Source organism: Theropithecus gelada, chromosome 8, assembly GCF_003255815.1.
Source record: "Theropithecus gelada isolate Dixy chromosome 8, Tgel_1.0, whole genome shotgun sequence".
Lineage (NCBI taxonomy): Eukaryota > Metazoa > Chordata > Mammalia > Primates > Cercopithecidae > Theropithecus > Theropithecus gelada.
Genome location: NC_037676.1, coordinates 145,723,596 through 145,740,853, shown reverse-complemented (window position 1 = coordinate 145,740,853; position 17,258 = coordinate 145,723,596). Strand labels below are relative to the sequence as shown.

At 61.7% G+C, this 17,258-nt stretch overlaps 1 protein-coding gene across 1 annotated transcript in view; it reads left to right on the top strand.

The window, feature by feature from the left end:
- Nucleotides 1-17,258, top strand: part of ZC3H3 (zinc finger CCCH-type containing 3) — a 107,164-nt gene that overhangs the window by 21,352 nt on the left and 68,554 nt on the right. Inside the window, exon 4 of the mRNA XM_025395300.1 lies at nt 13,381-13,534. Within this exon, the coding sequence (XP_025251085.1) occupies nt 13,381-13,534 (154 nt within the window). The remainder of the gene's footprint in view (nt 1-13,380; nt 13,535-17,258) is intronic.

Genomic DNA, 17,258 nt, shown 5'->3' with positions numbered 1-17,258 from the left:
GGGCCCTGGTGGGTGCCATGAGCTGCCCTCAGTGGGAAATCAGATGTTCTGTCCCGTGGGGCAGAAGGACGCTGTGAGATTCAGCCCCACAGCCCTGTTAGCAGGGCGGTGCCAGCCGGCTGGGATCTGGGCACATCCCTGACCTGCACCCCAGTGCTTCCCAGCTGGTTCCCACTGTGTGGGCCTGGGAGGACAAAGCAGCACTAGGGCTGTGTGGAGGCCCGGGGTGGGCAGCTGGCCATCGGCTCCACCCACCCAGGCCTTCCTGGTGGCCTGCAGCTGCCCCTCCCACCGCATGCAGGGCTGGAGTGGCCTGGGAAGGGTGCTCTTACCTCCTCCCAAGTCAGGGGAGCCTGCCCCCAACCTGCCCTCTCCCAGGAGACGTCAGTCCCCTGCCAAAGAGCTCTCAGCATCTTCTTTGTTCTGTTGAGGAGGAGACCCCACCTGCCTCTTCCTCGTGGTGGCCCCTGGGAGCATTTTCATGATGCTGGCCATGCATCCAGGACTGGGGCTGCCCTGCAGAGCTCTGGGCACCCCCACTGCTCTTGCCTTCTGCCAGGGCCCCTTCTTGGGCCCTGAAGAAGCCCACCCAGCTCCATTGTGCCTTCGTGTGGAAAGGAGGTGGGTAGGGCAAGCAGTACTGTTCTAGTCCTGCCAGGCCTGGGGAGCGGCCCTAGGCAGGCTATGGAGTGGTTTGTGTCTGTTGGGATGGCATGGGGCTGGCGGTCTGGCTGCAGCTCCCCTGTGGCACCGTCGGGCTCAGAGGTGCTGGGCCGTGGCTTCCCACGGGGTAGGGCACCTCTGGACTGCGGGGGTGTTCTGCGTCCCCTGCAGTGCAGCCTTTGGGCCCATGATGAGTCCTGTGCATGGGATGGAGTGGTGGTCTTGGCTGCCCTGAGGTCTGGTTAGGCTATTGTCCCCAGGTGGCCTGCTCGTGGGGCCTGCGGCTGTGAAAGGTGAGGCGGGGCCGGGCGCGGTGGCTCAAGCCTGTAATCCCAGCACTTTGGGAGGCCGAGACGGGCGGATCACGAGGTCAGGAGATCGAGACTATCCTGGCTAACACGGTGAAACCCCGTCTCTATTAAGAAATACAAAAAACTAGCCGGGCGAGGTGGCGGGCGCCTGTAGTCCCAGCTACTTGGGAGGCTGAGGCCAGAGAATGGCGTGAACCCGGGAGGCGGAGCTTGCAGTGAGCTGAGATCCGGCCACTGCACTCCAGCCTGGGCGACAGAGCGAGACTCCATCTCAAAAAAAAAAAAAAAAAAAAAAAGGTGAGGCAGGCTGTTTGCCCCGTGCTGCTGTGTGGGCCGCTGTGGCCCATGTGCACACACAGCATGGCACACTCGCCTGTCCTTCCCATGGGTGCCAGTGTGAGCACACGTGCACACTGGTCAGATCTTGCCCGCCGCTTGGGGCTTGCCTCTGTGCACCCCGAGCCTCTGTTTCTGCAGCTGTGACGTGGGGTGCTCAGGACTGGGGTGATGAGGCATGTGAGGCTTAGTCATTCTTAACCTTTGCGCTTTCAAGACACATAAGCTCGTCTTACCGAAAGATGAGCTCCCAACCCCAGGTCCCGCCCACTGCACCATGGTCTGGGGCCCTGAAGGCCAGGGCTGGTGCTGGCCCCAGTGGTTCTCACCCATCCTTCCCCGTGCTCTCCCTGAAGGCTGGAGCCCCAGGGCATTGGCCAGGAGTCTAGTTAGGGGGAATGGAGCTGGTCGGGGACCTGTCTGCAGCCCGCCTCCTCAGCTCCTACCCTAACCCAAATGTGGGGCCACTGCCTGCCTGGCCCTGTGCCCCACTGCCCTCGGTCAGCCGTCGCCCCACTGCCCCCGTCAGCCGTCAGCACACTCGCTGCTACCCCTCCCCTCCTCTCCTTCAGAGGATTGGTGAGTCACCTTCCTGGGGAGGCTGGCATAGTGCTCGCTGCACCCTGGCCTGGCCTTAGACCCCATAGGGTCCGTTGCTCACTGTGCACTGGGGAGGCATCGCCGGGAGGCAGGCATTGCTGCTGGGGCTGCACCCCGTGCTTGGGGATGGAGGATCCAGAGGAGAGGGGATGGGCTTCCCTCAAAGGCAATGGGCTGCCGGCCGGGCTGGTGCCACCCCAGTCAAGGCCAGGGGAGCCTCTGTCCCTTGCCCCTGTGGCCCCCGTTGGGTCGGCTGAGGGCAGCAGCCCCTTGCTGCCTTCTCAGGGTCCCCAGTTGCACGTTTGTGTGTCCCAGAGGGAGCACAAGCTGTCGAGCCAGTGTCCCTGAGACTGCGATTGTGGCTCCCACGCACCATCTCCAGCCTTGGTGGGCCTGACCCCGATGTTGTGGCTGCCAAGACCAGCCCTGGAGGAGGCCCTCAGGGCACACCTGGTGCCTGGCACCCACGACCTCCCCTCTGCGGCCTGCCCACTGTCCCACAGCCATAGGAAAGGCCAGGAGTGGCCCAGAGGAGAGCAGCATGTGGCCGGGGAGTCCTGACAGCCTGCAGTTTCTGAGTTGGACACGCGGTTTCTCTCGGGGGCTGCTGCTTTCTGTAGAGGGTGTTGCCAGGACTCTCTCCAAAGAATCTTTCTTGGGCTGTGCTCAGAGGAAGAAGAGGATTCCTGAGAGAAGGCCGTGCCACATGGCGGAGCTGGGTCCTCGTGCCGCCCGGCAGCCACTTGGCCCCAGATCTGTTCCACTGACCTTGGGATCCAACCAGGCCCAGCCATGTGAAGGTCAAGGGTGGGCTGGGAGGGAAGGGCCTGGGGCTTCCTGGGTTAGGCTGAGGCCGTTTCCAGTCTGGGCTGCCCAGTGGAATCACCGGGGTCCCCCCAAACAGGAGCCTGACTCTGCACTAGGCATCCTGGCTCTGGAGCTGCCTGCTGGCCCACAGCACCAGCCCCTCTTGCAGCACCAGGGCCATGGCGTTCATGCGGAAGGGCTGGGTGCCCTGTGGACCAGGAGACCTGAGGCTCTGCTGAGTGGCCGCCTCCAGGTCCAGTACCCTGAGACGTGGTGGCCAGGGCCTCGGGACTTGGCTGTGCCTCGCTCAGAGCCTGGAGCTGCTGTCCTGGCCCGGAGCAGGTCTGTCCTCTGGGGGCTGCTCTTCCGCCCTCGAGTGTCTGGGTGCCCCCAGTAACTATGTGTGCAGGTGGGGCAGGGAGCACAGGTGGGCCTGGAGATTTGGGGAGGGAGCTCAGGTGCCGGGCAGGCGGGAGCTGGGGATCAAAGCAGAGACAAGGTGAAGAGGTGTTCTCAATCCGGTCAGAGCTCCCAGCCTTGGGAAGGGCCCGTCCCAGGTGCCTCTTATGGTGAGACGGGGAGCAGGTTGAGCTGCAGGCCTGGGGTTCTGGGCACACAGGCTCTCTCCAGGCTGGCTGGGGCTGCAGGCCGGTGGGGAGAGCTTGGGGAACATCGTTCACAAAGCACGTGCCCTAGACCCCAGTCCCCTTCTTTGTGAAGTGGGGATGGAGGCTGGGTGCACGCCTGGCGGCACACACCTCACCTGGCCAGGCCCAAGCCCAGCTGTCTTTCGCTGCAGCCTGCATACCCTGAGCCTACCCCACCTGCTTGGAGCGTGGCCTGGGGTACAGGGCCAGCTTGGTCCCGTTTCCTCCTGCTCCCCTGCACCCCTGCCCAAGGCCTGCGTTCACCCTTTTTGGGTGAATGCTGCACTGTCCCCTCCAGCCGTGAAGGGCAGGGAGGCCCCCTTTCTTCCCGTGCACCTGAGGCTGGGTAGAGCTGTGGGGAAGAGGGGAGGAAGCCCCACCCTCCATAATCTATAGCGACTGTCACAGAGCAAACTATTCTCATTTCATACAGGCGGGTCAGGTGCCGGCGTGCGATCGATGGCTCGCGCACAATAATTACAGGAACTAGCAGCTTGTGTTGCTTGAGTGACTTTAAGAAGAGTAGGGTCTCAATCTTCCCTTTAATAGGGCTCTGACAGTCTGCAGTGGCGGCTTCGGTGGTGCTGCATCTCTGGCTGACAGTGTTGTCATTAAACACCAGGTAGTGTGGAACAACAGAGAGCACGGATCCCACACGGGGGGACAGGGCGGCTGACAGCGGTCATTTGTCATCACTGAGCTGCCCAAACTCAGACTGCACTGCGAACGGCTGCTTAGGGTGACTTATGGCCCTGTCGGGCTGCTGTTGTGATTTGATAATCCGTAAATGTTTGTCAAAGATGAATCCCCAGATCCCACGGGGCTGCAGCCCAGGGACGCGAGGCCGGGGCGTGAAAGCTGAGGGGCCATCCTCTCATGTGGCCGGCCACGTGCTGCACCCACCTGGGGAGGTGCTGGGGCCCAGCCTCCAAGACAGTTCTGGCAGGGCTCCCAGGAGGGGCCGGATGCGCCTGCTCCTCCTCTCTCAAGACTGGAGTCCTCTGCCGTCTCTGTTGTGGGGTGAGCATGTGCATGAGAGCGAGTGTGTGTGTGTGTGTGTGTGTATGTGTGTGTGATTGCAAAGTTTCCTTTCATGCTGACGAGGCTTTGAGGCAAGTTTTTCTGCCAACGTGGGATTCTGGCAGGGAGGGCCTAATGGCGGCAGCGAGCAGGTCTCTGCGCTCCACCCTGCTGAGCAGCCTCAGGGCGTGGGGCCAGAGGATTTGAGGTTGCCCAGGAGGACCCCAGCAGCCCCGTGGCCCTGCTCCTGGCCACCACCACACACAGGAGCTCCTGCCCTCCGTCTGCAGCGTTTGAGGTCCTGGGAGCCATCATGCACAAGAAAAGTGAAGTGATTTATTAGACTCATAAAAATTCATACTTTGTGGTTCCAGTCATCCCACATCGGAGGCTTGTTAGAGCGCGGTCCTGGCAGCTCCCACCGCACCAGCGTGGGGGTGGGGCACTCACCAGCTGCCCCCTGCCTCGGCTGCCATTGCGGCTCATTTAGAGAAATGGACGGGCCTGAAGCACACGCAAGCACGCAAGGGGAGGGCCGGCAGCGGTGGAGGGCCCAGCCGTGTCACCAGCACACTCCCCGAACCTGCAGGGCCTGAGCTGGAACCAGCAGGGCTGGCTAGATGCCAGGGTGCTGAGTGTGGGCAACCTCTGGGGCTGGCTCCAGATGGGCAGTGAACCTGTGACAACACAGCCAGGGGTCTGCCCACATAGATGGTGGTCTGGGTGCGCAGGTGGAACGGCCAGTGTTTCCAGCCGTCTTGAGTGACGCAGGTGGAGCGCCTGTGCAGGGGCCGGTGTTTCCAGCGGTCTGGAGTGACAGGTGGAGTGCCTGTGCAGGGGCCGGTGTTTCCAGCCGTCTTGAGTGACACAGGTGGAGCGCCTGTACAGGGGCCGGTGTTTCAGCTGTCTTGAGTGACAGGTGGAGCGCCTGTGCAGGGGCCGGTGTTTTAGCTGTCTTGAGTGACAGGTGGAGCGCCTGTGCAGGGGCCGGTGTTTCCAGCTGTCTTGAGTGACAGGTGGAGCGCCGGTGCAGGTGGAGGGGGCTGGTGTTTCCAGGCTCCATCCCTTCCAAAGGCACCCGCAAAGGCTCCTTGGCCCAGCACCTGCCTGACCCAGCTGTACCATCTGTGGGCATCATGGGCTGGTGTCTTCCTCTAGGCCTTGGCCACATTCCCACTGCCCTCAGCTGATGTGGCTGGCATTGTGGGTTCTGTGTGGTGGCCAGGAGGGGCAGAGGTGCCTCCCTTCTCGTGATGGGGATGTTCTGCCTGACCTGGCCAGAATCAGGCAGGAGCCCTACCTGGATCTTTCCCTCCAAACAGTGGAGGAGCCTGGGAGGCCCGTTTGTGGGGAGAGGCTGAGCCTCCCGTGGTGCCCACTTTGATTCCACTTTTCCGCACAACTGCAGGGTCCCCACAGCCTACCAGTGCTGTCTGCGGGAAGCTGATGTCACGCATGACCAGCTGGGTTGTGTGCTCATCAGCACTAATCGCTGCAGCCCCTCGCTGCGCCCCAGGGGCCCTGCCGATGACCCGCCTGGCTGGCGCGATGGAGGGCTGAGGCGTTGCAGGCCGGGGAGTGTGTGTGCGCCACAGGCTGGCTCCATCCTGCCCTTCTCGGTGTCTAGGTGAGAAAAGCAGCTGGGAACTGCCCATCTGTGGTCGGGGAAGAGAAGAGCAGAGGCTGGGCTTCTGGATCGGGGAGCGGGGCAGGAGCCCCATGGCAGGCCTGGGCCCCAGGGACTGACCCTCATGTTTCTCAGAACCCAGCAGTAAGGACTGGTGAGTCCAGACAGTGGGTGCAGGGCATGGCAGGCTCCCTGAGCTCCCAGCGTTCACTGAGGGGTGTGTCTACAGGATGGTGGGGGCACTGGCCAGGCACAGGCCTCGTCCTGCAGGAGCAGACACCCAGGACCACAGCAGTTGCGGCGGCCGGGCCTAGCTGCACATGGGCCAGACAGGGAGGGGACTGAGAAGGGCAGAGAGAAGAAACAGACGAAAAACCAAGGAGGCTTTCCTGTCCTGCCTCGGAGAGTGGCCTTGGAGAGTGGCCTTGCAGCCCCTAACTTCACCAGGTGTCAGTAGAAATGAGGCTGTTGGTCCTGCAGATGGGTGCCCACAGGTGCACGTCCAGGCGGTGAGCCCAGCTCCTGGGTTGGGCCGCATTTGAGCTGCACAGCCTGGCTCAGCACAAAACTCGAGGGCCTGAGTGGGGGAGCGAGAGCCGGGTACAGGTTTGTGGGGTGAGCAACCCGGCCCTGTCCTGGCTGCTAGCGGCGAGAACCACAGGATCGGGAATGACCAGGCCCGTGTGCTCACGCCTGTGTGCATGCCCACCGCCCACCATGTGCATGTCAGTCTCTGCGCGTGTGCTCTTGAGTGCACTTGTGTGTCCCGGCAGGATCATGCTTGCTGTGTGGTGACACCAAGTGGACGCTGGCAGGCAGGCCTTGGGTGGGCCAGTGGCTCCAGGCCAGCTCCACTGTAGATGATGCAGACACTGGGGAGACAAGGGCCGAGCCAGGGTGGGGCCTGCAGTGGCAACCCAGGTGGGAGTGATGGGGACCCATGGCCTGAGGCTCCTGGGAGAGCAGGCAGTCTCCTGTGGACCTCATGGTGGCACTTGAGAGCCAGAGACCTCCTGTTTGACCTCACTGCCCCCTGCACATGGTGGACCTCAGGGAAGCCGCTCCTGATGGCCCCTGGGATCTGCCCACCCTTCCTTGGAGGCCAGAACCCATGTCACCCCCAGTGTAGCGTTGGCCTCGCCACCTTCAGGACCTAGCACGTGGAAGGGCTGGGGGTGAGCACCAGGCTACCAAGGTGGTGACCGTGCGGCCCCAGGGGACAACTCAGACTGGGCCAAGCTTCAGAAAGGGCCTGGTGGAGGGACCCTTGGTGGTCAGGCACTGGCGAGCTTCACTGATTTCAGCTGCTCCACAGCCCTTCACCTTGGCTGGGCTACCCTGTCCACCCCCACCAGCCTCAGCAAAGGCTATGAGGAGCTGCCAGGCCCAGGTGCCTTCCAGGAGGTGCCCCGGACTAGGCCTGGGCTGTTCAGGGAAGGGCTCTGTGCTCGCGATGGTCAGAGCCTCCTGCCCTAGGAATAGTGAGAACTGTTACCTGAGCTGCCTTCAACGGGAGACAGTTCTGCGAACGCTACCTCTGATTGGCTGCAGTAGCAGGCGCTGTGCCCCTACCAGGTCTGGGTGTCTGCGCACCACTCAGACATACGTCATGGTCTGAAATGCAAGAGCCCGGGGCTCTCAGGAACATGGGCCATATGCTCTGTTGGTTTTCATGGCTGTTTCTCCAAGAGCGCGATCAGCCGCTGTCAGGGACGCTGCCTGATGGGACTCCGTGAGCCTCCAGCATGGGGCCTGGTGCTGGGTGTTCAGCAGCCTTGGTGGGGGCGGGATCACCTGCCAGCTGCAGCAGAGGAGATGGGGCCTCTGGGCTCACCTGCCTGTCGGCTGGTCTGGAACTTGCCTGCCCCGTTCCCTGGGGCGCCCCCTACTCCCTTGCCTTTGCCCCTCAGCAGTCTCCTAGCCAAGTTGGGAGGGGTGGGGGTGTGAGGGGTCTTTGAGCTGGACCTGCAGGGGTGGAAGGTGGGGCCTGCGCTTGGCAGGTGCTTCCTGAGGGCGGCATGGTACCAGAGGCTGTGGAGCCAGCTGAGGCCGCGGGTGTGAGCATGGTGCCAGCCAGGCAGGAGCACAGGGTAGGCCTGGCCCTGACTCCCAGTGCCCCCAGCTCTCCTCCCACGCTCCCCGCCCCGACTTCCCCACGGTGCCTGGGCACCCCCCGCCCAGGCTGTCCCAGCCTCTTGCAGCCCCTACTCCTCTAGTCCTGTGCCTGTGCCCTGCTCTCCCCTCTCTCAGGAACCCCAGGCTCTGCTCCTTCCAGGCAGGCTCGGCTCTCCTGGAGGGGCACTTCCCGGTGTTCCGCCTGCCACGTGGACGTCCCCGCGCCACTGAGCACTCTCTGTTGTAATCACAGCTCTAATTAGGCGATTAATCGTGGGAACTCTGCTCTCTGGGAGTCATTGCCTCGTCCCTGGCGCCCTCTCGCGGCTGTGGGGCTGAAGGCGCAACCCTGAGCTCTGGGTTGGTCAGGCAGTGCGGGAGGGAGAGAGGAAGAGGCCCGGCCAGTGAGTGGGGCGGGGAGTGTGACTGGAGCTGTGTCGGGGGGCCTCGTGAACTCGTTTCTGGGAACGGCACAGGGCCTCCTGCCCTCTCTTTAGGCTGTGTCCTGCTTGCCTGTGGGACACTCACGGCCCTACTGGAAGGTGCCATCCCTAGTCTGTGCTGTTGCCAGGCCCCTCCTGCCTCGTGCTCAGGGCACCGGGGCCAGAGACCTGGGCTGGCACAGAGTTGGCACCACCTCAAAAACTACAACAGGACTGGAAAGACACAGAACTAGGTCACAGACACCAGGAGAAGTGGGTTTGCAGCGTTTAAGCTGCCATTAGTCAGAGAAGGGCATAGGCAGTGTGGAGATGGTGAGGTGCCAGGGCAACTGTTGATAAAAAGCAGATCAGGTAATGTACAGAGAAGGTGGAATTGTCAGGAATTAGGGATGGGGGGCCTGACTGGCTGGAATGTCCACGGCCCACAGCCATCCATCACCCTGGGCAGCGCTGTAGCAGCCCCGGGGGCTGCACCTGGACTGGCCCCTTCCTTGCTCGCTCTCCTTGCATGCAGGGTCTGGGCTGCCCCAGGCCTGTTCTGTGGGCCTGGCCCATTCTGGCTGCTCACTGCTGCCACTTCTGTCAGGAATGTGGCGTGGTGCGAGGCGTCTGTTGGGCAAGTCAACATCATCCCTTCATGGGCCCAACACCGTCCTGTCTGCTGCTGTGGGGGTGGCTATGGCCGATTCCAGCAAATTCCATGCCAGTCTTTGGCCTCCTCCTCAACTGTCCCCACTCCCCAGCTGGGATGAAGCCTGCGGAGTCTTGGGGAAGGGGCTTCTAGAACCAGGGTACTGTCTTGGGCCGGCAGCCCGGCAGTGACAGTTTTGCTGTCTTTGCGCTGGGCCCGTCTGCACCAGGGCCCACTCTTGTGCCTGCTGTTTCTGGAGGCCTTGGTGCTCCCATCTCTGTAGCCCAGTGTGCATGAGGCCCAGGGACTGGTGGATACTGGCCTGGGGCCAGTCAGAGTCTGTCTGGGTCTCCACCTCAGTTAATGGGCGAGGCCCTCCCTGATGGAGTTGATCCTGCTTCCATCGGCAGGCTGGGAGCTGGACAGACAGCTGGACAGCTCCCTGGGACACTCACTTTGGCCCTGGTGGGCTGGACAGTGGAGTGGTGGAGCCGCCTTCTCTCCTGCTTGGCAGCCTCAGACAGTTCTTTGCACAGAGTAGTAATTCTAGTTTCATCTTTTTATTCATTAACCAATTGTGAAATTGGCAACTCATTTTCTTCCTAGTTATTTCCCTTTGAAGTTCCATAAAAATCTGAACTCTCCCTCAACTCCTGCTCCGCGTAAAACAGAGAAAGGCTGCAACTTCCATCTGATCAGATCAGCCATCTGTGTTGGAATTGTCCGAGGAGAGTGAGCTGGGTGGGCAGGGCCAGGCTCTGCAGGAGCAGCTCATGCCGGGGGTGGGACCAGACTCCTGGACCCCTGATGGCCGGGCCCCGCCTCAGCTGCCGCCCTCCTGACGGTGCATCGTTGGGCATGTGGTGCTTGGTATACAGGAGGGCTCTCGGGGTGCCTGAGGGCTGCCCCACCTGGCCCCTGGCCCGAGGTGGTGCCGTGTGCAAGAGCTCAAACCCTGCTGATGGATGGGCTCATATCCCATTCACATATGATGCCAGCAGTTTTTTTGTAGTTTGTCTTCCATTGCGGTAGTAAAGTTTTTAATTAGGAAAGCTAATGAGATCGATTAGTCATTAGAAGTGACCTCTTGATGGCGGGCGGAGAGGGCTGTGTGTGCGGGGCTGATAACGCGGGCCGGGGCATTGCCGGCAATAAAGGCGCAAGGGGCTCGACGTGCGCCGAGTGTGCCACGGGAATGCGTCACGTGGAGAAAAAAATTACAGCCCTGGGAGTCTGTAATGAAGGGAATTAAACCAACATCCTATCTAAATAACATGATTATCTACACAAACCCCAGCCAGCCAGGAGGGATGGGCGCCTGGGCCTGTGTCCTCAGGGAGGAGGGAAGAGGCCTGTTTCTGCCTGGGTCCTGCTTGGCCACAGAGCAGCGTCCTATAGCCTCCCAAGCCTTACCACCTGCCCACGCCGTCGCCGCACACCCTGGGGAACCGGGCCGGGGAGGGACGCTTCCTTCCCGCAGCCCTGACTTTCTGGGTCTGTGTGCCCTTGCTCCTGCCAGCCGCTGGGGGCCCAGCTCAGAATTCATCTGCCACTACCCCTCTGTCCGGCTGTGCCCTGCCCGTCCTGGGTTGTCATGAGCTTGTCCGAGCTGCCCATCTGGGAATGACAGGGACTGCCCATGGTCTGCAGGGCCAGGCTGTGGGGGACATGACCCTGCTGTGGGGGTGGGTTGCAGGCTAGAGCTCAGCTTGGCCCCACACTGGCTGCCACCTTCCCACTGTGAGCCCCTCGAAGTGCCCCCACTCTGCTAGCGACTGTGGGAGAGGGGTCTGTCTAGGTGACATGTGCAGAACATACCTGCCCAGCCTGAGGAGGTTGTGACAAGAGGTTGGGGCCGCGTTATGACCGTGTGGTTTTCAGGAGGGGACGTAACACGCAGTAAGGCAGAGAAGCCTGACCTGATTGCTGTCAGCACCGCGCGGGAGCGTGATCACGGTGCCGCCACCTGCCAGGCCCTGCCTGCCCCAAGCTGCCCCTCCTGGGCAGAAGTGTTCCAGAGTGCAGAGTCTGGTCCTGTGTGCAGTGGGGGCTGGGACTTCCTAGAGGACTTGGCATGTGCTGGACCTGGGAGGGAGGGCGAGCTGTGGTCCCCAAGGTTAGAGGTGATTTTAGCCAAAGGGATGCTGTGCACTTGGCGATGGGGATGGAACTAGGCCAGGTCTGGGGGCTCCTGTGCTCAGAATTTGGGGAAAGAGGTTGATGAGGGGAACACAAACCCCCAGGGCCCGAGTGTGGCCCAGTGTCCCTCCTGCCTTGCTTGGCCCCACCTGGCCTCTGAGCAGGACTGCACCCTAGTTTTGTCACACTATGGCTCCAAGGGGGCCAGCATTGCCCCAGGCTCTATGTCCCAGAGCAGCAGGCATTGGGCGGCCTGGGAGGCTTGTGGGAAGCCGTGGTGGGAAGCAGGCTGCAGGCTGGCAAGTGGGTCACCAGGGCACTCTGGGGTTGGGGGTGGGCAGGTGGCAACCCCGAGCCCTGGCCCCACAGCTGGTGGTGCTCCAGTGGGTGCCCTGACTGCCCAGGTGCCGAGGCTGGCCCCCAGCTTGGCCCAGGTGGGGCAGGAGCAGCTGGGCAGCCCATTGCTCTCCTCAGGCAGAAGCAGGGAGCCTGCAGCAGGGCTGGAAGGTGGGGAGGTCACCTCGGGGTAATTGATAACTTAAGGACTTCTTATGTTCTCCAGCGCTTAGTTGAAACAAGCTATTATTGATTTTTTTGCTGGTCTCTCCTTGCTTGTAAGACCTTGAAAATTCAATTGGCAGACTCTCTGATGTGGACTCGGGGGGCCTCTTGGGAAGGCTTTGATGCCGTGTTGGGGCCAAGTGTTCCTGAGTTGCTCCCGTGCAGGCTGACAGGTGCCTTGGTAGAGGCTGCAGCTTGGATGGTGCTGGGGAAACGCCAGAGGGAGGGACTCTTTGCTGACATCTGGACAGGGCAGTGCGGGCAGGAGAGTGAGCGAGCCTGTGGAGAGATGGGCCAGAAGCGAGGCCTCCAGGAGGGACCCTGGCTGCTCAAGGTCCATTGTGTTTAGGGCTCTGGAAAAGAATTGGGGAAATGGTAACAGTTACTGGTCCTTTCCAAGGAGCAGGGTGCCTCCAGGACTATTTGGCTGTGGGGGCCAAGAGGGTGTGTCCTGGGGCTTGGGGGCAGTCAGGGGTCCGGGGCACAGGGGAAGCTGGGCACTGACTGGAAGGAGGTGAGGTCCCCTGGGCTGGGCTGGGCGGGGGCCTCCTGTGGGTGACCCTGAGTGGGGTGGAGGGGGGCAGGAGCCTCCTGTGGGCAATGCTGAGTGGGGGGGATGGGGGCGGGGGCCTCCGGTGGGCGCCCCGGGGGGGGGGGGGGGGGGGCAGGGGCCTCTTGCAGCAGCCCCTGAGCCTTGGGCTTCGAGGGGAGCTGTTGGGAGGGCGGGCCTGCACCCACTGTTGGGTTAGCTTTAATGATCAGGGCAGCCAGAGCTGTACATGATGCAAGTTAGGCAATTAGATGCAACGCTCAAAGCTGTGGGTAAATTGCCAGCTATCAAGTGGAAGGGAATTCGGACAATAGATTCCTGTAAATTGCATGAAATGTTCAGCAGGAAAAAAGCTGTTGTGTCTATCACCCTGCGAAATGTTATGAAAACGGTGATTAAGTACATAAATCTGGGCACGGAGGTGAGGAGGTGCCGCTTGAGGAGGTAAGTGCTCCAGCACCCCTCCCGTGTGCAGGGCACAGGCCAGGAGCCTCTCAACCCCCCACCTCTGGCCTGGGTGAGGTGGCCCATCTGCCTGCCTCACTGCCCTGCTGCGAGTCAGTCAGCCACCTCAAGTCCACCTGGTGCGGATACTGTCTAGGCGACTCCAAGGCATCCCCAGCTGCCAGGCCCCTGGCTTCTCCTGGTTTTCCTGTGGGCATTCCATTGCTTCTCCAGATGGCTAGAGGGTGTGAGGGGCTGGTGCCCACCTTTCCTAGAGGCTGCACTGGCTAGCTCCTGAAGCGTCGGCTGCCAGGCACCCTGGGGATATGTGTGCCACATGGGTTGAGAGTTTTATCCACGGGGTAATGGAGAGTCTTCAAGCTCTGGCGGAGGCGGTAGGCAGAGCTGGCGCTGTGGGCAGCCTCTCTGACCTTGCCCTTGCCGGCCTTCCCTGACCCACGTCTGTGCCCTGGGCTTTCTCCGCAGCATCCAGCCTGCATGCCGTGCAGACGCCACCCACCAGCAAGGTGATCAAGACCCGCTACCGCATTGTCAAGAAGACGCCGGCCTCGCCTCTCAGCGCCCCGCCCTTCCCCCTGTCTCTGCCCTCCTGGCGGGCCCGGCGGCTCTCACTGTCCAGGTAGGAAGGCTTCCTCTGGGCTCCTGCAGGCATGGGGACTGGGCTGTCGGGCCCTGCCCTGAGGGCTGCAGGGTAGAACCCGAGGGCCAGGGGGAGCTGAGTGCATCCCAGAACTGCCTGGCATTTGGCTCGTAGGCTGGGGACCAGCCTGATTTTTCTGTGTCTTTAGCAATTTCTGCACCAAATAGGAGGCCAGCCTGTGAATACCACATACACATGAAGACGGACGGACACACACGCACACATGCCCTGCTGTTCTCAGCAAGCCTATTAGCTGGTGAGGGCTCTGTGCCATGGAAGCTTCCGCTGCCCGGACAGTCAGGGCCCACGCCATGTGCTGTCTGAGCATCTCTCAGGGAGTAGCTTCTGGTGGGAGAGGCTGGGCCTTCAGCGGCCTGTCTGGAAGCTGTCAGTGTATGATTGTCAAGGTGGTGATGTGAGCTCCTCCTTGCCCTGCTGCTGGCTGCCTGCCTGTGGTCTGGCCCCCACTCGTACTCTGACCTTGATGCAGGCTGGGAGGGCGGCTCTGTCAGCGGGGAACGGCTTTTGCCTTCCTGGGGCCCTCACCCCAGGAGGCTTTGCCACCTGCTCAGTGGAGGTTGCTCAGTCTCTGGGCCTCAGGAGGCCTGGCCCTAGGGGGTTGGCCCCTTCCTTTGCTGTGGTGGTGGTGCCCCATCTCCAGGATCGGGAGAGGGTGATAGCCCTGGCGGGAAGCAGACAGTGGCAGACCCCTCCGTCCGTCTTCTGACCTCCCTGCGGGAGCCTGCTCCTGGGGGAGTGGCATGGGCCAGAGATGGTGGGCGGGGCCTCGGGGTGAGCAGCCATAGTCCAGGGAACCGCCACCCGCCATACCGTAGCTGTCTGGCGGTTCCCTGCTGCCAGCCAGAGGTTTCCAGGCCTGAGGCTAACTCCAGGGGATCCACCCACCAGTATGGGCAGCCCTATCCAGCTCTGGGGCCCTGTGGCAGGTCAGCCAGCTGGCGAGCCCACCAGGCGGTGTCCTGCTGCCTCCTGTATCACCCGGCCACACTCAGCTTGGCCCTGCTGCTGACTTTTCTGGAGGCAATAGCTGGAGTATATTTTAAATTAATTTTACTGCACTTTTTGTAATATTTTTGTTTTAAATAGATTTATAAGCATCTCGGGGGCTATTTCTACAAATTTATGAAGATAATTTTTATTCTCTCGATAAGGTTAAATTTACACCTGCTATTTCCATATTAATTCACATTGCTAAGTGGATCTAATTTTCTTCCGTTCTTCTATCTGGTGAGCATGGCCTTTCCTAATGCAATTTCCCCCACACTAAATCACTGTGATCGGGAGTCATGATCGAGCTAAATTAACTTAAATTAATTTACTTAATAAGAGCCCCAGATCATCGGGAATGAGGTTCAGATTTATGGATTCTCCGCTCCTGCTCCCCATCCTGTGGTCGTCGTCAGCCCGACGTCGAGGGTCCATCTCTCCTGGGGGTGCGCCTGGGGGCTGAGTGATGATTTTCCTCAGGGTGGACCCAGCAGGGCCTCTCCTTCAGGATTCTGAAGGCTGAGAAGGCCTCCGGTTTGGGTCCGGCTGGCCTGGGTCCTGTAGCTGGGTCTGCTCAGGAGGCCCTGACGGTGTTGTTGCACAGAAATGGGTGCCCGGGCCCTGGGGCTGAGGAGGCCGGGAGGAGGAGGAGGTGGCAGCCGGCCCAGCACCCAGGGCCTCCTGTCGGTGCCATGTAGCTGAGAACAGCAGGTCAGCTGAGAGGCTCCCTGCAAGGTCCCTGTTCTTCCAAAGCGAAGCCTGGCCAGCTCCCCTGCAGGGAGCGGCCTTTACTTTCTGAGTGCTCTGGTGTAGGGGCTGGATCACAGGCATGGGTGGGTAGGAGGTGGAGTAGACCCCGCCTTTGATGGATCAAGACCCCCAGCACCAGGAGCCTGAATTCAGCCCACCCCTGGAGGCCCTGGCTGTGGTTGGTGGCCATGGGCTCCAGGCCTCAGTGTCTTCTCTATGTGTGAAGGCCAGGCTGAGGCCACCCCAGGGTGCACATGTGGCTAAGGAGGTGTGTGAGGGGCCCTCCCCGCTTTCCTGACCACCTCACCCCAGTCCTGTTCCACCCCTTGCCAGGCGTCTGGGACCGTTTGGGGCCTGAGCCCTGGGCTTGTGGGGGTGGGGGTGGGGTGGGGAGGGTGTTGAGCTGAGGGGCACGACTCTTACGAAACCTTGGGAATAATGGCCACCAGCGGGCTGGGCCTTCCTTGCCCGGGGTCACCTGCGTCCCAGCATGGCTGCCTGGCCTGCTGTTGGCTGTACACATGCCTGAGCTCTGGGTTGTTGAGGCAGAAAGGGCCTGTCTGGGCCAGCAGCTGGTCTGGCCTGGCCCATGCGCCATCTCCCGTGCTCCATCAGAGCCAGGGCTGCCTGCATGTGACTGAACCCTCAGCCCTCCCTGGGCAGGCCCAGGCCACCATGGACTAAGGGCTGCATGGAGAGGAAGAAGGCAGGCTGTCCTGCCATTTGGCTGGCTGGAGCCTGAGACCAGGGCTCTCCTTGGACCCCAGCTCCCCCTCACCCATACCTGGAGGGGCTGGCGGGCAGGCCCCAGCAGTCCTGGAAGCCACGGTGGTCACAGTTGGCAGGGGCTGGTGGACACGCGGGAGGGGAGGGAGGCAGGGTGGCTAGCTGCTAAGGGATAGCGCTGGTGTGGTGGTGTGGGATGCCCCCGGCCGACCCCTCACTGTGATTGGAGATCTGGTCGCCCTGAGAGGAAGTCATGTGTATACGTGAGGCCTCTTCCCCTCAGCGCCTCGGCATCTTTCTCTGTTGTTGAAGCAGACCCGTGAGTTCTGAGCACGGAGCCTCAGGCCCTGAGCTATTGGCCCTAGCTCTGCCCTGGGCAGTGGGGAGGACTCAGTGTGATTAGGCCTGTTCCCTCCTCTGGGAAGCTCTAGAAACTCCCCTTCCCTGTAGCCCGAGGGAGGGAGGGTGGGCAAGTGGGTGCCTGGCCTGAGCCTAGGCCTCTGCCCTGTTCCAGGGGGTGATTTGGCACACGTACCTTTTCTCTCCCTCTCCTAATTTAAGTAGAAAGTTACTGTCGGCCTGGTGGTCATGTTGGGCCCATGTGGACAGCATTGGGGCCCCTGATGGCTGGGTTTGTAATAAGCCTGGGCCTCCCTGTCAGCGGCTTTCTCTGGGCCTGGACATGGAGGAGGCTGTGGGGAGATGGCTGGGTGCTGGAGGAGGTGATAGTGGGGAGACGGCTGGGTGCTGGAGGAGGCGGTGGTGGGGAGACGGCTGGATGCTGGAGGAGGCGGTGGGGAGCCGGCTGGGTCCTGGAGGAGGCAGTGGGAAGATGGCTGGGTACTGGAGGAGGCGGTAGGGAGCCGGCTGGGTGCTGGAGGAGGTGGTGGGGAGCCGACTGGGTGCTGGAGGAGGTGGTGGGGAGATGGCTGGGTGCTGGCTGGTAGTCTCCGGTTTGTGACCGGCCAGTGCTCATCGTCAGACAGAAGACAGAGGCTGCTGGGCAGCAGCTCCTGGGGCTTCTGCGTGCTGCCAGCCAGGTCTCTGAGGATGGACACACCATTGAGGCATGCTCCAGACATCATACGTAGAGACTGGGGTGGGGCAGAGGGTGGGAGGAGAAAAGGAGCAGTGCCTGTGTGCCACGAGCAGGACGGGACTCCTGCCTCAAGGGGTGGCATCCACGGTGCCACCTCTGCTCCCATCAGAGGCCGCATTG